Source organism: Eptesicus fuscus, chromosome 25 (assembly GCF_027574615.1).
Source record: "Eptesicus fuscus isolate TK198812 chromosome 25, DD_ASM_mEF_20220401, whole genome shotgun sequence".
Lineage (NCBI taxonomy): Eukaryota > Metazoa > Chordata > Mammalia > Chiroptera > Vespertilionidae > Eptesicus > Eptesicus fuscus.
In genome coordinates, this window is record NC_072497.1 from 12,427,346 (window position 1) to 12,442,638 (window position 15,293).

General features: G+C 58.3%; 1 protein-coding gene across 1 annotated transcript; it reads left to right on the forward strand.

The window, feature by feature from the left end:
* Positions 1-1,608: 1,608 nt before the first annotated feature.
* On the forward strand, positions 1,609-13,368 carry GABRA5 (gamma-aminobutyric acid type A receptor subunit alpha5). Its single transcript, XM_054713189.1, has 9 exons — positions 1,609-1,682; positions 4,722-4,834; positions 4,940-5,007; positions 5,132-5,352; positions 8,037-8,119; positions 8,388-8,534; positions 10,271-10,423; positions 11,678-11,889; positions 12,628-13,368. Exons 1-9 carry the CDS (start codon positions 1,609-1,611, stop codon positions 12,940-12,942), a joined length of 1,386 nt encoding a protein of 461 aa, XP_054569164.1. The 3' UTR covers positions 12,943-13,368.
* Positions 13,369-15,293: the final 1,925 nt, after the last annotated feature.

Consider the following 15,293-nt stretch of genomic DNA (forward strand, 5'->3'; position numbering starts at 1 on the left):
AGCCCGCGCCCCTGTCCTCGGGGCGCAGGAGCCGGGGACCCTGCAGGGTCCGCGAGGGGAGCTGGAGAGCCGGCTGCCGGGAGCGCAAACTTCCCCCCCTCCCCCTCCGCGGCTGCGGGAGGGCAGGGGCGCACGGGGCGGCGCAGCCCTGCCAGACGGGGCACCTGGGCGAAGCGCCAACCCTCGCCCGCCGCTAGGAACTGGGGCGCGGGGAACCCCGCCACTGCCGTCACGGCATCGCCCACCTGGAGAGCCCCGCCAGCCGTGGGGCTAAGATGCGCGCCGAGTGCCCCAGTGGCTGGCGGGGTGTCGCGTGCGGGCTGCCTGCAGGAGGCCGGGGGACTCAGAGCCTCTCTGCGCCGCGCGCTCCTCGCTAAGGAGGGAGGCGCTGCCTGGCGCGCGCTCGGCCCGGCTCGGACCCGGGACCGGAGCGGGAAAGGTGTGGGAGAGACCGAACGAGGCGGGGAGGTCCCAGGAGCCAGAGGCGCGCCGCTGCGCACCGGGCGGGAGGCCGGGTCGCCGAGTGGCCGAGGCTGCGGCTCCGCAGTGGCGCCCCGCTTTCCCCGCGAGCCCCCGAGACGGTGCGGGGACTGGGAGAGCGCAGCCTTTTTCTTGGCGGGGGGCAGGGGGGGGGCTCTGGGCTGAGGGGCAGCGCGAGGCGTCTTCCAGGATTGCCCGCACGCAGCGAGCACGCGGCGCTGCGGGGACTCCAGCCCGGGTCAGGCGACAACCCCCCCCCCCCACCTCGCGCCCCCGCGCGCCCACCGCCTGGAACCCAGGCGCCCTGCCCTTCTGGGCACTAGGGCCTTCTCTTGTGTCTGAGGTCCAAGAACCTGTAGTGCGGTTCCCGGATCCAGAGTTGGCCTGGGGGCTCCTTGGGGAACGTGCGCCCTTGGAACACGAGGGCGCCTGTGCGCGCCCCCCCCCCCCCGCCCCGCCCCCGGCCCTTTGCGCAGAGGCTGGGAAATGGGCGCCTCCTTCCCTCGGTTCTTACTTGCAGCGCCCGAGGGACCACGCTTGCCTGGATCTCGGATGCGTGTGTGACAGCCCAGCGCAGACCCCAAGAGAGGAGAGAGAGAGAGAGAGAGAGAGAGAGAGAGAGAGAGAGAGAGAGAGAGACCTCACCCCTCCTCCCCATACGCAGGGGCTCCGTGAAGTTGTTTCCTCCCTGGAGACTGACTGACAAACGGGCCGCCCTCCCCGACCCTGGAAGACTGGTTTCTTAAATGAGCCTCTTCTCCTTCTTGTCCCTCTTTCCACAGACTTTCTCTCCGCACCTGGCCGGACCGGGCGTGGTCGATTCCAGAAAGGTGAGCACCACCCCTCTGTGGCCCGCCCAGCACTGGTGCTCGGTGAGGACAGAGCAGGGGGTGGGTTGGTAACGCGCTGAAAAGGTGAAGCCCAAACGGATGAGGGGAAGCCGCTGGGCTGGCGCTGGAAGCGAAGCCAGCAGGCACTTGTCTTCCTGCCCGCCGTGAGCCGGCCCGAGGCGGGGCAGCCGGGCGCTCTCCGGGCCAATCGGGGATGTGGCAGGTGTGTTCACAGTGTCCTCTCTGTGTCCTTCCAGCGTGAGGGTCCGGTGGGAGCCCCAGCCCTCCGTCTTGCAGGATGGCTCTGAAACGGTCCTTGTTCAAGGCCCTCCTGGTCCTCTACCTGTACCTCAACTTGGAGTTTCACCCCAGGTGAGTGGTCCTCTCTGCTCCCCCCTCCGAGGTCTGGGGGCCACTGGCAGGTGAGTGGTCCTCTCTGCTCCCCGCTCCGAGGTCCTGGGGGCCCAGCGGCGTCTCTTGGCCACCCTCTGCCGCCCATACCCTTTGGTTTGCGGTAAACACACAGAAGCCTCCTCTGCCCACTGCCCACCCCTGCTGCCCACGGAACATGTGTGTGCACGTGAAAACACACCCGACACTCCTGTCTCCCCGTGCATACATGGGGTCGTTAGGTTGTTTACTGGCAAAGCGGCATGCGTGCCGCGCCATGTCAGAGCCGAGGGACACGCACAAACATGCGTTCCGTGGTTGAGATCCGGGGGGGCGGTGGGGGGGGGGCGGTTGTGCATCTGCGTTCTGCAGGAGGCAGGCAGCTATTAGGGGCCCTGGCAGAGCAGGTCTGAAATGGGAAGTAATGGGCCCAGGGCCGCAGCCATTAGCAGCAAACAATGCTTTCTTTCTCCTCTAATTTGGTGGCTTCCTGAGGTCATCTGCGCCGTGGAGAGGGGCAGCTGTTGGTTTCTGGAAGCTTCCACGGAACGGTGGTACATTGCCCTTCCATTTCCCCGAGAGAGAGGCCGGGGTTCGAGGTACGCCGTATGCGTTAGGCAGAGGTCAGAATAACGGCCCATTCTGAAACAATACCTCCTGTGTGTGTGTGTGCGCGCGCGCGCGCGTGTACACACACACACACACACACACACACACACACACACACACGGGAGCCGCAGGCGAGTGTACAAACAACGGGGCGGGAGAGGAAGCATCCACCGCCCCGCCACAAGCTCCCTTCACACTGCGGCGTGTCTCCTTCCCTCGCACCTCCCTGTGTATTTTTTATGCATATTTATGTATGCAACAGGGATCCTACTTCACCTTCAATTTGGAGCGATGCTTCTCTTCCGTGCCCGATGCTTTGTTATTGCAAACCCCTTGAAATATATGATTTACACTTGGGTGGTTGTTATGAAAAGCCACGGCCGCTCGCTCATCTCTCATTCAGTTTCCCATCCGGCTGTCGTACAGCTCCCCACAATGCACACTTCGGCTCGACGGCCGTGTGAAGTGCCGGAGGTCGTTTCTATTAGAAAACAGCCCTTCGCCTGGAATTTCACAGCGTGTTGTTCACGCTGGGTCCTGTTTTGTCCCGTTTCTCGAGGCAGAGGGGCGCCTAGCAGAGCAGGGAGCCGAGTCTCACACACCTGCCCCTCAGCTCCCGGCCTCCGCGTGGGGCTCGTAACAGACGCCACGGCGCAGGCAGGTGAAAGGGCTCGTGGCTGCAGGCAGAGGAAATGCGAATAGAGGCCTGGGAGGGAGGGGGGGGCACTACATACAGCCAGCCGCCCTGAGGGGCAGGGGGTGTTGCTAGACCTGGGGGTGAGGAAAGGGGAGGCTGATAAGAGGAATAATCAGAGGGGGAATGGGGAAGGGGGAAGGGTCAGGTCATGAAGGGTAGGCCTCACTACATTGTACCCAACAGCAGGTGTAGGTCAACAAAAGAATGGCCATTGAATGGTTTGCTTTTAATCCTCACCCGAGGATATTTTTTCCTTATTTTTCAGAGAGCGTGGAGGGGGGGGGGGGGGAAAGAGAGAGAGAGAGATAGAGAGAGAGAGAGAGAGAGAGAGATTGGCTGCCTCCTGCACATGCTCCAACTCGGGGGCCAGGGATCGAGCCTGCACCAGAGGTACGTGCCCCTTGCTGGGGAATTGAACCTGAGACCCTTCGGGGGGGGGCCACAGGCCAGCGCTCTACCCACGGAGCCACACTGGCCGGGGCTCTCTTACATCACGTGGTTTCACACGGCGAGCTCAGGAGGCGTGCCACGGAAATTCTGAGGACAAAGCTCACAGAACCGTGCCCTTTCGGGGTGCTCAAGTAATGAGTTTAAAGTAACAAACGAGTCGCCGGGAGGTGCATTTCTCAGAAGTAATTAAATGCTGGGGGAGAGAGAGAGAGAACCAGGGAGACAGGCCACTGAGGGAGACAGATCAGCCTCCACCGACAGCCAATCCCAGCCGCGTCCCCAAAGTTCAGTGTGCGTGAACCCGGGGCCGGCATGGCCGTTATTGATCCCAATTATGTAAATCCGACATGGCTGTCCGCGGAGGCAGAGAGAGCGTCGCCGAGAAACACATTCCTAATTGTCTCCGGGGCTCCGTCTCTGGTAGGACGAGACTCAAAAGGTGGTGTTGGTTTTTTTTTTTAATTGTTTTTTTCTTCCCCCAGAAATGAGGACATCACTGTTGAACGTGCCCCCTTTAAAAACACCCTAATAAGCCCTGGCCGGCGTCGCTCAGTGGTTAGAGCGTCGGCCCTCCCAAAGGTCGTGGGTTGGATCCCTGGTGGAGGGCACGTGCCTCGGTGGCAGGTTCGGTCCCCGGCCCTGGTGGGGGCCCAGATGTGACCAGGGAGGGGCCTTCCTCTCCGTGGCTGTGACACGGTGCTTGTATTGTTTTGTTAATCCTCATCCGAGGATATTTTCCCGTTGATTTTTTTTTTTTTTTTAGAGAGAGTGGAAGGGAGGGGGAGAGACAGAGAGAGAGAGATTGATGTGAGAGAGACACATCCATTGATTGCCTCCCGAACTCACCTTGACCACGGCCAGGAATGACTCTGCCACTAGGTAGGTACCCTTGACCAGGATCGAACCCAGGACCCTTCAGTCCGTGGATCAATGCCAAACCGGCTAGGGCTCCTTTTCTTTTTAATTTATTGATTTGAGAGAGAGAAAGAGAGAGAGAGAGAGAGAGAGAGAGAGAGAGAGAGAGAGAAACAGTCATGATAAAAGAGAATCATGGATCAGCTGCCCCCTGCACGCCCCCTACTGGGGATCAAGCCCGCGACCTGGGCATGTGCCCCGACCAGGAATCGAGCCGTGACTTCCTGGTTCATAGGTCGAAGCTCAACCACGGAGCCCCGCCGGCTGGGCAGTAAAAATAAATTTAAAAAAAAAGAAGAAGAAAGAAATCACGAGTAGGAGCCGGAGGCCTTTTGTGTCTGTTTCCACAGCCTTCCCCAAGAGACCAACTCCGACAAGAGTGCCGAGGACCCCACCATCTACAGCCGCATCCTGGACAAGCTCCTGAAGGGCTACGACAACAGGCTGCGTCCCGGCTTCGGAGGTGAGAGGCTCGGGGGGGCGTGGCCAGGACGAGGCAGGAGGCACTGGGCTGGAGGGAGGACTGCCTCCGTGGTGGTGATGTGACTAAGGAACCTGACCGTTTCAGGGGGGCCCACCGTGGTGCAGACCGACATCTACGTGACCAGCATCGGCCCGGTGTCCGACAAGAAGATGGTAGGTGCGGGTTGGGTTCCCCCTGCCCCAGGTCCCAGGGGGGTAAACACGACGGCCTGGGGAGGGTCCCCCCCCCCACCGAGCCATGACCTCACCTGTCTCCTCCCTCCCGCTTCGGCAACAGGAATACACCATAGACATATTCTTCCGCCAAAGCTGGAAGGACGAGCGGCTCAAGTTCAAGGGGCCCGTCCGCCGCCTGTCGCTCAACAACCTGCTGGCCAGCAAGATCTGGACGCCGGACACCTACTTTCACAACAGCAAGAAGTCCATCACGCACAACATAACCACGCCCAACAAGCTGCTGCGGCTGGATGACGACGGGACCCTGCTCTACACCATGCGGTGAGCCAGGGCAATGGCGCCAGGGTGAAGCATGCAGAGTCCTCCTGGGGAGGGCCAGCTCAGGGAGGCGGGTGGGGGATCGCAAGGAGCGCAGTGCAGGTGCAGGGGGAGTTATGATGGGGAGCTCTCAGGGTCAGCACAGGATGGGGGTGGAAACATCACAGGGGAGGGATATGGGGTGCAGCGTGGGGTGGGCAGGGGGCCAGGGCACAGGGCAGGGGGGGCAACGGGGGGCAGGGTCACCTTAGAGCAGTGGTCCCCAGCCTTGTTCTGGCCACGCCCCACCTCAGCATCTCTAACATCCTGGTGCCACAACCCGCGGTGACATAGAATTCTCATTATTCAAAAAAAAGTGAACTCCCATTCACATGGAGGAAGCCTCAAAGGCCATGAACTTGGTCTAAACAAGCTTCCCAAGAACATGGCATCCATGAGAGAGAAAAACAAAAGGACGAAAGGACAGGGGCCGGACTGAGGAAGAAATCACTACGGAAGTGTTTAAAAAAATAAAAGCAATATGAAGGGATATGAAAAATAGTAAAGTTTCAAAACATAATACAGAACTGAGATGCATAAGTATGTCACTATATATATATTTATAGACTGCACATGAGGCCCCTAGGACCATAAGGAATGCAAAACATTCATGGTTAATAACTCATTCTCGAATTGCCCCCCTTAAACATCAAACGGCCCCCCTGTGGGCGTGTGCCCCACGTTGGGAGCCACTGGGCTGGAGGGAACCTCAGCTATGCCGTCTCCGGGGCCTCCCTTTGCAGGGCTGGGGCGGGAGGAGGTGCAGCACCCAGCGGTGTGACTTGGGTCCCTCCGGGGACGGAATGACGCCGCCCTGGCCTGCCTGGCTGATGTGGGGTTTTTATTCGGGGTAGAATTTTTGGTGTTCCTTTTTCCCAGAGGAGCAGGTGAGCTGGGAGGCGGTAACAAGACCCCCCCCCTTTTTTCTCCACGCCCTCCAGAGGGGTAGCTGTGGGGTCAGTGCCCGTGAGCGTCCTGAGATCCTGGGCGGGAGGGAAGTCCCTCCATCAGGGACAATGAGATAGGCTGGCCTGTGTCCTCCAGGCGGACTTGGCTCCGCCGGGTTTGAGAGCAGAGCCGCGATTTCCGCCCGGCGCTTCAGCACCGCGGACAGACACACCGTGTGTTATTCCTTAAAATGGCCACAGGAGGGCAGCAAAGGATCATGTTTGCACAGGAATTGGCTGAGTGTATCCTTGGAGTTCTAGCGTAAGAAGCAGGTAGTTCCACACAGGTGTCCACGATAATCAGTAACGTGCTTGGAGAACATGATACATGTGTTCTACACGTTTTATTCCGGGGCAGTATTTAAAATACGTTATTTATATGTAACTAGAAGTTTTTAACTAGGAACTAGTACGTTTGCGAGTATACACACACACACACACACACACACGTATGAGCACCTGTATCTTTATCTGTTTATCTGTATCTATATTTATCTCCATACATGCACTCACCAGTATCTGGGTAACTATGGCACCGACAGATATATTCGCTAAATCTTGCTTTCTTCTTTGTGTTTGTTTTTTTGTTAATCCTCACCCGAGGATATTTTTGCACTAATTTTTAAAGAAAGTGGAAGAGAGAGGGAGAGAGAGAGAAACATCGATGTGAGAGAAACACGCCGATTGGTTGCCTCCTACAGGAGCCCTGACCAGGGTCACGGCCAGGGAGGAGCCTGCCACCAAGGTACATGCCCTTGACTGGAATTTAACCCGGGACCCTTTGCTCCACAGACTGATGCTCTATCCACTGAGCCAAACCGGCTAGGGCTTTGTTTTTTATTTGTTTGTTTGTTTTTAATTTATTCCAATGCAGTATATATGTTTCTCAATAAGAAAGCTGGTGATAGTGCAGTTATTCCGAATGGCCACTAGATGGCAGCAGAGGATCATTTATGCGCAGGAGTCAGCTGACTGCAGGTGTCAGGGAGCATGGGGAACTCTCTTGAAGGGACTTGTCTACCTGTCGCACGTGTTTGGGTGACATTTGAAGAGAGTTATCCACACGCAACTAGAAGTTTGTAACCGGGTCCTGGTATGTGTGTGGGAGTATGTACCCACATAAGCATCTAACTCTTCATCTTTGTTTGTTGGCAGACATGCACACACTGTTACAAAGGTCCCCAACCTTTGTATCAGGCAGGGTGGCCGGGTCAGCTTAGAGGGGATCTGCCCAGCGGTCTCCCGGCCTCCTTTGCAGGGCTGGGGTGGGGGGATGGGGGGGCAGGTGCAGAACCCCGCCTTGCTGATTTTGTGCCCTGAAAAGCCAGGGCAGTAGGGGCGACCACGTGCCTCGGGGGACATGCCAAGTAGGGGGAGACCTTTTCCCAGAGGAGCAGGTGAGCTGGGAGGCGGTGACAGGACCCCCCCTTTCCTCCACACCCTCCAAAGGGGCAGCTGTGGGGTCAGTGCCCGTGACTGGCCTGAGATCCTGGGTGACAGGGAAGTCCCTCCATCAGGGACAATGAGATAGGCTAGCGTTTGTCCTCCACAGTGGGACTTGACTGAGCCAGGGTTTTCACTGGGTCCCCAGTAGGTAGCCATGAACGTCCCGGGTGAGACGCGTCCGAACAGCGCGGTTGCGGCCGCTCACCCCACAGCCCTCGCTGCCGCGTCACGCACCGTCTCTCTCTTCTGTTCCAGCCTCACCATCTCCGCCGACTGCCCCATGAAGCTCCACAACTTCCCCATGGACGAGCACACGTGCCCCCTGACCTTCGGCAGCTGTGAGTTGCTCGTGTGTTTGCCGGGCTTCCAGTCCCTCGGCTGCAGGCTCGGTCCCTGGCCCCAGTCAGGGCGAACGCGGCAGGCAGCCCACGGGCGTGTGTCTTTCTCACGTCCGCACAGGCCTAGGTTGACACTCAGCCCTGAGCCACGCCGGGCCGGGCTGGCCTGGGCCTTTCTACCGTCTCTCTGGCTCCTTGGGGGGGGGAGGGGGTCCGGTTTCAAATGACACCCTGCTTATGCCGCCCTCCTTGTCCCCCTTCCCTGCAGACGCGTACACCGCGGACGAAGTCACCTACGTGTGGACCAACAAGACGAACATCACTGGGCTGGCGGTGGCCAAGGACGCCTCCCGGCTGACCCAGTACTACCTGACAAACAACTCGACTCGCAAGGGCAACCGCACCACCAGCGCAGGTGAGGCTGGCGCCCAGGACGCCGCTCTCTCTCCTCAGCTGTCGGGTGGGCGGGCGGGCGAGCTGGCCCCCGGGACCGCAGGCCCTGCCCGAGGCCACACAGACCGGGCACAGGCCACGCCCCTGCAGGAAGGGTTCGAGGCCCAGCGCCAGTGGTGGGGTCACGAGGAGTGGCTGTGAGCAGGGCGGGGCTCCGAGAGCCTCCCGGCAGCCGAGGAGAAAAGGGTAACAGGATGGAGGGGGCCTTGAGGGTGGCCTGAGTTCTGCTCCCCAGAGAGAGGAGGGGAGAGGGAGCGAGAGGGAAACATGGATGAGGAGAGAGAATCACGGATCGGCCTCCTCCTGCCCGCCCCCGACTGGGGACCGGGCCCACAGCCCGGGCCTGTGCCCTGACCGGGAACCGAACCCTGACCTCCTGGTCGTAGGTCAGCGCTCGACCTCTGAGCCACAGGGGCTGGAGCCTGTCCCCTCTGCCAGGGGCAGCGCTGACCCCGTGGCCCGGACGCCGTGACAAAGGGCTCCCAGTCCCACCCCTCAGCGCGCCCCTCGGAGCTCTGGGCTTGCATTTCGACAGCAAGCCTCCCGGCCGTCTGTCCGTCGGCCTCAAAAGCCCCAACTCTGCCCCCATCGAGGGGCCCCTTCCATCGGACCCCTTCCCTTCGTTCCCTTCAGCCAGACTCCGGGGCCACACCCTCTCCTCCCTACCATTCAGCCAGAGACCTCTCGCAACCTCAGATCCCACCAGCTCTGCCTCCACGTTTCCAAGCACCTTTCCCACGGGTGGGGGTGCAAACCCAGGGGCCCTCAAGACCGGTCCACACCCTCCCAGAGCCCCGGCTCCGTACCAGTTCACCGTCAGCGCCGCCTTGTTCTCGGGGATGAACGGGAGATCCCCACGGGTCTCCCACACGGCCAGGCAGATCCAGAGCAGGCCTGGGGGCATCGCCAAGGAAGAGCCCCAAACTCTCGGCAGACGGGGGTGAGGGAGAGGTCCCCGGGGCAGGCACGGAGCCCGCGGGGGTGGTCAGCCCGTTCCTTGGAGCCTCCCTGGCTGGGAGATGGGGCCAGACCCGTGCACCCACCACCGGGCTTGGGGGTGTCCCCCGTTCTGTCTGGAGAGGCCAGGCCCTCGGTGCTGTGGGAGCAGTGGCGGTGGCAAGGGGAAGGCAGAGGGGGCACAGATGGGCTGGGGATTAGAAACAGAAATCCGATTTCCGGGAACAGCAGCCGCCAGGGCAGGCGCTTCGGGGGGGTGGGTCACCGGGTTTATGACATGACCCCGGAGTCACACGCGGCCCCGGCTGGGGGGCTTGGCGGTTGAGCCTGGGCCTGGGAACCAGGAGGTCAGGGTTCGGTTCCCGCTCAGGGCACCTGCTCGGGCCGTGGGCTCCATCCCCAGTGTGGGGCGTGTGGGAGGCAGCCGGTCCATGGTTCTTTCTCGTCCTTGATGTTTCTCTCTCCCTCTCCCTTCCTCTCTGACATCAGCAAATATATATTTAAAAATAAAATAAAAACCAACAAACTTCCTAAAAAAAATTAATTTAAAACAAAGAAACCCATGGGTTTTCCATCCCCTCCTTTGCCCAAACCTCACAGAGAAGCACGTGTCTGATGGGAGGGGCCGAGAGGGCAGGACCCAGGCACAGGATGCCACCTGGGAGCCGGGGGGGCCCGGGGGGCTGGGCCCCGGGTCAATGCGGGGGGTTGGGTCGGCTGACGCTCCTCTGCTGTGCACAGGCAATTTCACCGTCATGACCGCGGAATTCCAGCTGCAGAGGAAGCTGGGCTACTTCGTCGTCCAGAACTACCTGCCCTGCATCATGACCGTGGTCCTGTCCCACCTGTCCTTCTGGCTGAACCGGGAGGCCGTCCCGGCGCGCACCGTGTTCGGTGAGTCGGCCTGGGCCCCGGACCCGCTCCCGCCACCCCAGCCACAGCCATCGCGCTTCTGTCCTGTGATCTGGAGACCAGAGGCCCAGGTCGGGGAGATGCGGGGTTAAGGATTGGAGAGCAGGGTTGGGGTACAGGGAAGGGTCTAGGGTTGGGGTACAGGGTTATGGTATAGGGTTAGGGTACAGGGTTGGGGTACAGGGCAGGGTATAGGGTTGGGTACAGGGCAGGGTGCAGGGTTGGGGTACAGAGGAGGGTATAAGGGTTGGGCTACAGGGGAGGGTATAAAGGTTTGGGTATAGGGATGGGGTACAGGGCAGGGTACAGGGTTGGGGTGCAGGGTTGCTCTCTGAGCCAGAGTTGTTCTGAGAAGCCTGCATTCCTTTCGTGTGGGGGTGCCGGTGGGGGACAGTCGACAGTGAAAACGAGGAGGGGCCGGCGGTCCATGCAGAGCAGAGCCCGCGCTCTGAGGCCCAGAAAACAGAATGGCTGTGACCCCCCCCCACAATGGCAAAAGACAGCAGCCCCGGCCAGTGCGGCTCAGTGGGTAGAGCGTCGGCCTGAGGACCCAAGGGTCCCAGGTTCGATTCCGGTCAAGGGCACGTACCTCGGTGACAGGCTCCTCCCCGGCCCGGGCAACCGATGGATGTGTTCCTCTCGCGTCCATGCTTCTCTCTGTCTCTCCCTCTCTCCTGCTCTCTCCCTAAAAATCAATGGAGAAACATCCCGGGCGAGGATTAAAGAAAAAGACAATGGACAGGCTCAGGTCAGGTCAGGACTGACCTTTGTCAGGGAAGAGGCTGGCCTAGGACATGACTACCCTCCACACACTGCTTTTAGTTAAAACACCGTTTTTGTTCTTCCAGATGTGGTTTTACTAGAGGCCGATGCACGAAATTCGTGCCAGGGGCTCCCCCTCGCAGCCCCGCCTGCCTCTGCCAGGGCCCCTCCTCTCCCCCCCCCCCCCCCCCCCCCCGCAGCCCCGGCTTCGTCCGGAAGGTCCTCCGGAAGGTTGTTGTGCTGTTCGGCCTCATTAGCATATTAGCTCTTTACTATCTAGGACTGACTTCAGAGAGGAAGGGAGAGCGAGAGAAGCGTCAATGAGGAGAGAGGGTCATGGATCGGCTGCCTCCTGCCCGCCCCCCACCGGGGACCCAGCCCGCAGCCCGGCATGCGCATGTCCGTCCTGTTCGGCTGCCACGCGGGGTCTGGGTGCCGGCCCTGATCCCCGCGCCCACTTCCCCCTCGCTGCAGGGGTGACCACGGTGCTGACCATGACCACCATGGGCATCAATGCCCGGAGCATGCTGCCCGAGGTGTCCTACGCCACCGCCTTGGACTGGTTCATGGCCGTGTCTTACCTCTTCGTGTTCGCCGCGCTCCTCGAGTTTGCCGCCGTCAACGGTTTCACCAAGAGGAGCTGGGCCTGGGATGGCAAGGGCAGCGCGGGCCGGATGAAGCACAAGGTACCGATTCGTTTCCTCCTCCCTCTCTTCCTCCCGGTTCTCCTTAAAATATATATGTTACTGATGTCAGAGAGGAAGGGAGACAGAGAGACATCCATGATGAGAGAGAATCATGGACTGGCTGCCTCCTGCACGCCTCCCACTGGGGATCCAGCCCGCAACCCGGGCATGTGCCCCTGACCAGGAATTGAACCGTGACCTCCTGGTTCCTAGGTGGATGCTCAACCACTGAGCCATGCTGGCCGAGCTATCATCTATCTATCTATCTATCTATCTATCTATCTATCTATCTATCATATATCTGTCATCTACCTATCTGTCTATCATCTATCTATCTATCTATCTATCTATCTATCTATCCATCCACCCATCCATCCATCCACCTTATTTTTTGATGCCTTCTAAGGTAAATCGCAGAGGACAGCGTGTTACCCGCACACTGATCACGCCCTGTGACAGAACACCTGCTTCCCGGGTGACCCACTCAGTGTGCGGGGCATCCAGATACGAAGGGTGTGTGTGACCCGTCCCTGTCACGACAGGGCATCACCAGCAGTTCCATGCTCTTCCCTCCACCATCAATACCGCTGCCTGCCATCGAACCCCCCACAGCCGCGGGGTCTGCCGCCGGCCAGGGCCGAGCCCTCGGCGCTTACCCTTTCCCATGGACAAGCTGTTGGCCGCGCGTGGGCCCTCGCCCGCCAACGGCTCGCCCTGACGTTCTCGTCTCCTTTGCAGAAGCAGCAGCGCCTCTTAGGCCGGAGAAGGCTGTTCACCACCTCGAGGAGGAGGAGCCACTCGCCCGGCACCCCAGGGGAGCACATCCCGATGCAGAGTCTCCATCGGGGTGAGGAGGTCCGCCTGCGGATCCCCGGGCCCCAGGCCGCCACCTCGTCCCCAATCTCCAGGCGCCGGCCAGTCCCTCCCGAGGACCAGGAGTCCCCCGAGATGAAGACGTACAACAGCGAAAGCAAGATCGACCAGATGTCCCGAATCCTGTTCCCGGTCGCATTCATCATTTTCAACCTGATTTACTGGTGGCTTTATTTGTAAGAAAGGAGATGTAGGGCTACCCACCACCACCCCAGTCAGGCTCCTCCCCGACCCCCCAAACCAGCCTCCTCACCCCCAAACCCGAGAGCCATAGTTTCCGAGGAATGGTTCCCCAGAAGGGCTAATCTTAGAGGGACTTTCCATCCTAGGATACCATCTTTCAGGAAATTCTTGCATGTTTAATAATGCATACGAACGCTATTTGTTGCCTTGGTGTTTCTACACACCACGTCAGATGAATCGAAGATGTCACATTGATACATGAGAAACGAAGATCTTTCTAGAAAAGCCAGGACGGCTCTGACATGCGTTATGTCTGACACTGATTGTTTACAAGCAAGAGAAGTCTACTTTGTCCCTGTTCCAAGGGTGACCTGACAATGCAATGTTTTTATACGTCCAACGTCATTTCATACGAAATTTCCCAGCAAAGAGCTATTTTAGGACACTGCTCACGGTTGTGACTTGACCAAAATTCTTGCAAAAAAAAAAAAAAATCAAAGAGCACATTTTTTTCCCGTTCCAAAGGAGACCGTGAGCATTTCTGTACAAAACGAATTGCCTTTGATAATTCTTACTATTCGGAAACTTAAAAAGTCGTGCATGACCTCACTTTAATCAATAGAATAGGCAAATATTTATTCAGGCAAATTGAATACACATCCAGTATGTTAGATTCACAGAGAAACTATTGCCCCCAGAACAAAAATAATTAACTGCTTAAAAAAATTAATTCTTTTTTGGGGGGAGAACGAGGGGGAGTACACATACTCCCTGTTCTCCTGCCACGGCCCCGACCAATCGAACCATGAGGAAGGCAGAACGGATGTTACAACAGAGGGAGGTGTGACGACAGTTCCGGCTCTTGGCCTGTGTGTTTGCTGTCTCGATCTCTGACCACGCCTCTCCGCTGCCGCCAATGTGTAACGCTTCCGTGGTGAAAAATTGTGACCGCACCCTTCCCCCCTTTACGCCCTTGTGCGCGCCTTCTAATTGACGTGTTGCTGCTGCTCTGCTCGCTTTTGTATATGAACCTTCGATGCTCATCCAAAAAAACATGAACTGATCTTAGGGCTACATGTCATATTTGGGGGGGGAAACCTTCCCCCCCACACTTCACGTTTTGGTGGACTCCTCTCCTTACACAGGACTCTAAGGCACCCCATCGCGACACTGGTGGGGGGCACTGGCCATATCAGGGGGCTCTTCTGAGAGCAATGGATTGACTGACCACTGTGCTGTCCACCCCATACAAAGTCATGTTGACTGTCCACTGTCATTGAACAATCAATAAAGTTTGGAAAGCAGAGGAAGTGGCCCTGGCTGGTAGCTCTGTTGGTGAGCGCGCCGTGTCCCCCTACACCAAGGTTTCTGGCTCCGTCTACGCGGCTTCTCACGGGAGGTCATGACTCGGTTTCCGAACAGCCGCCAGGAATAGGGATGGCGTTTGCAGGCCCGGGTCCCGCTGTACTGTACTAGTAAGTGGTGTCTACAGGGTGTACCGGTTAAAAATGCGGATTAACCATTAACCAGTTAAAAATGCAGATTAACCATCACATTTAACTACCGGTTAAAATGCAGATTTTGTAATCAAAGAAAACACGCCAATTTCAAGAGAAACACCAAAAGTGCTTTGTTCAAAGTAATGTCCATCTCGAGCTACACATTTCCCCCATCTTTCAGGTAACTGGTGGTGGGTACCGTCCCCATAGAACTTTTCTTGTCTTGAGGCAGACCATTCAGAGACCCAATATTCCACTTTGCACATTTTGAAGTGAGAAAGTGCGTGTGCCATTGATCGGAACAAGTGGTCGTCTGAAGGAGCAATACAACAAAATAGCACATATATCACATCGCATATGTATATCAGCCCTAGTAGCCCGGTGCACGAAATTCGTGCACATTAAAAGGGGATTAATTAGAGGAAATTTGCCCTTTTCTCTATAATAGAAGTGTCAGAGAGGAAAGAAAATTAGTAAAATGTATATGAAAACCTTCCTGCTGTCAGAGTCTGGGGTGCACCACGGGACACAGAGTCAGGTCCCCACCCACCCACATGCACCTCAAAATCCTGTGAGACACCCCGCCCCCCATTGGGCTAGATCCAGACCCGGCCAGTCCCACCCTTGTCAAGCCCTGCCGGGCAGGGGGCGTAGCCTGCTCTCTTTAAAAACCACCTTACTGATCGTCAGCTAGCTGTTGGGACAGCTGGGTGTGCTCCCTTCCAAACCTTCTGGGAAAAACACACACACCCCAAGTCCCATGTCAAATAGGGTCAGAGAGGGGAGTCTCGGGCAGTGGGTGCAGGACACGGCGGCGGGCAGGGGGCGGGCGGTCATGCCGGGGACCGT

Bases quoted from the DNA above. Each gene is read 5' to 3' on its own strand.
- GABRA5 (XM_054713189.1), top strand. From the start codon at position 1,609: ATGGCTCTGAAACGGTCCTTGTTCAAGGCCCTCCTGGTCCTCTACCTG. The intron at 8,120-8,387 runs GTGAGTTGCTCG...CCTTCCCTGCAG, and splicing joins CCCCCTGACCTTCGGCAGCT to ACGCGTACACCGCGGACGAA. The intron at 10,424-11,677 runs GTGAGTCGGCCT...CCCTCGCTGCAG, and splicing joins CCCGGCGCGCACCGTGTTCG to GGGTGACCACGGTGCTGACC.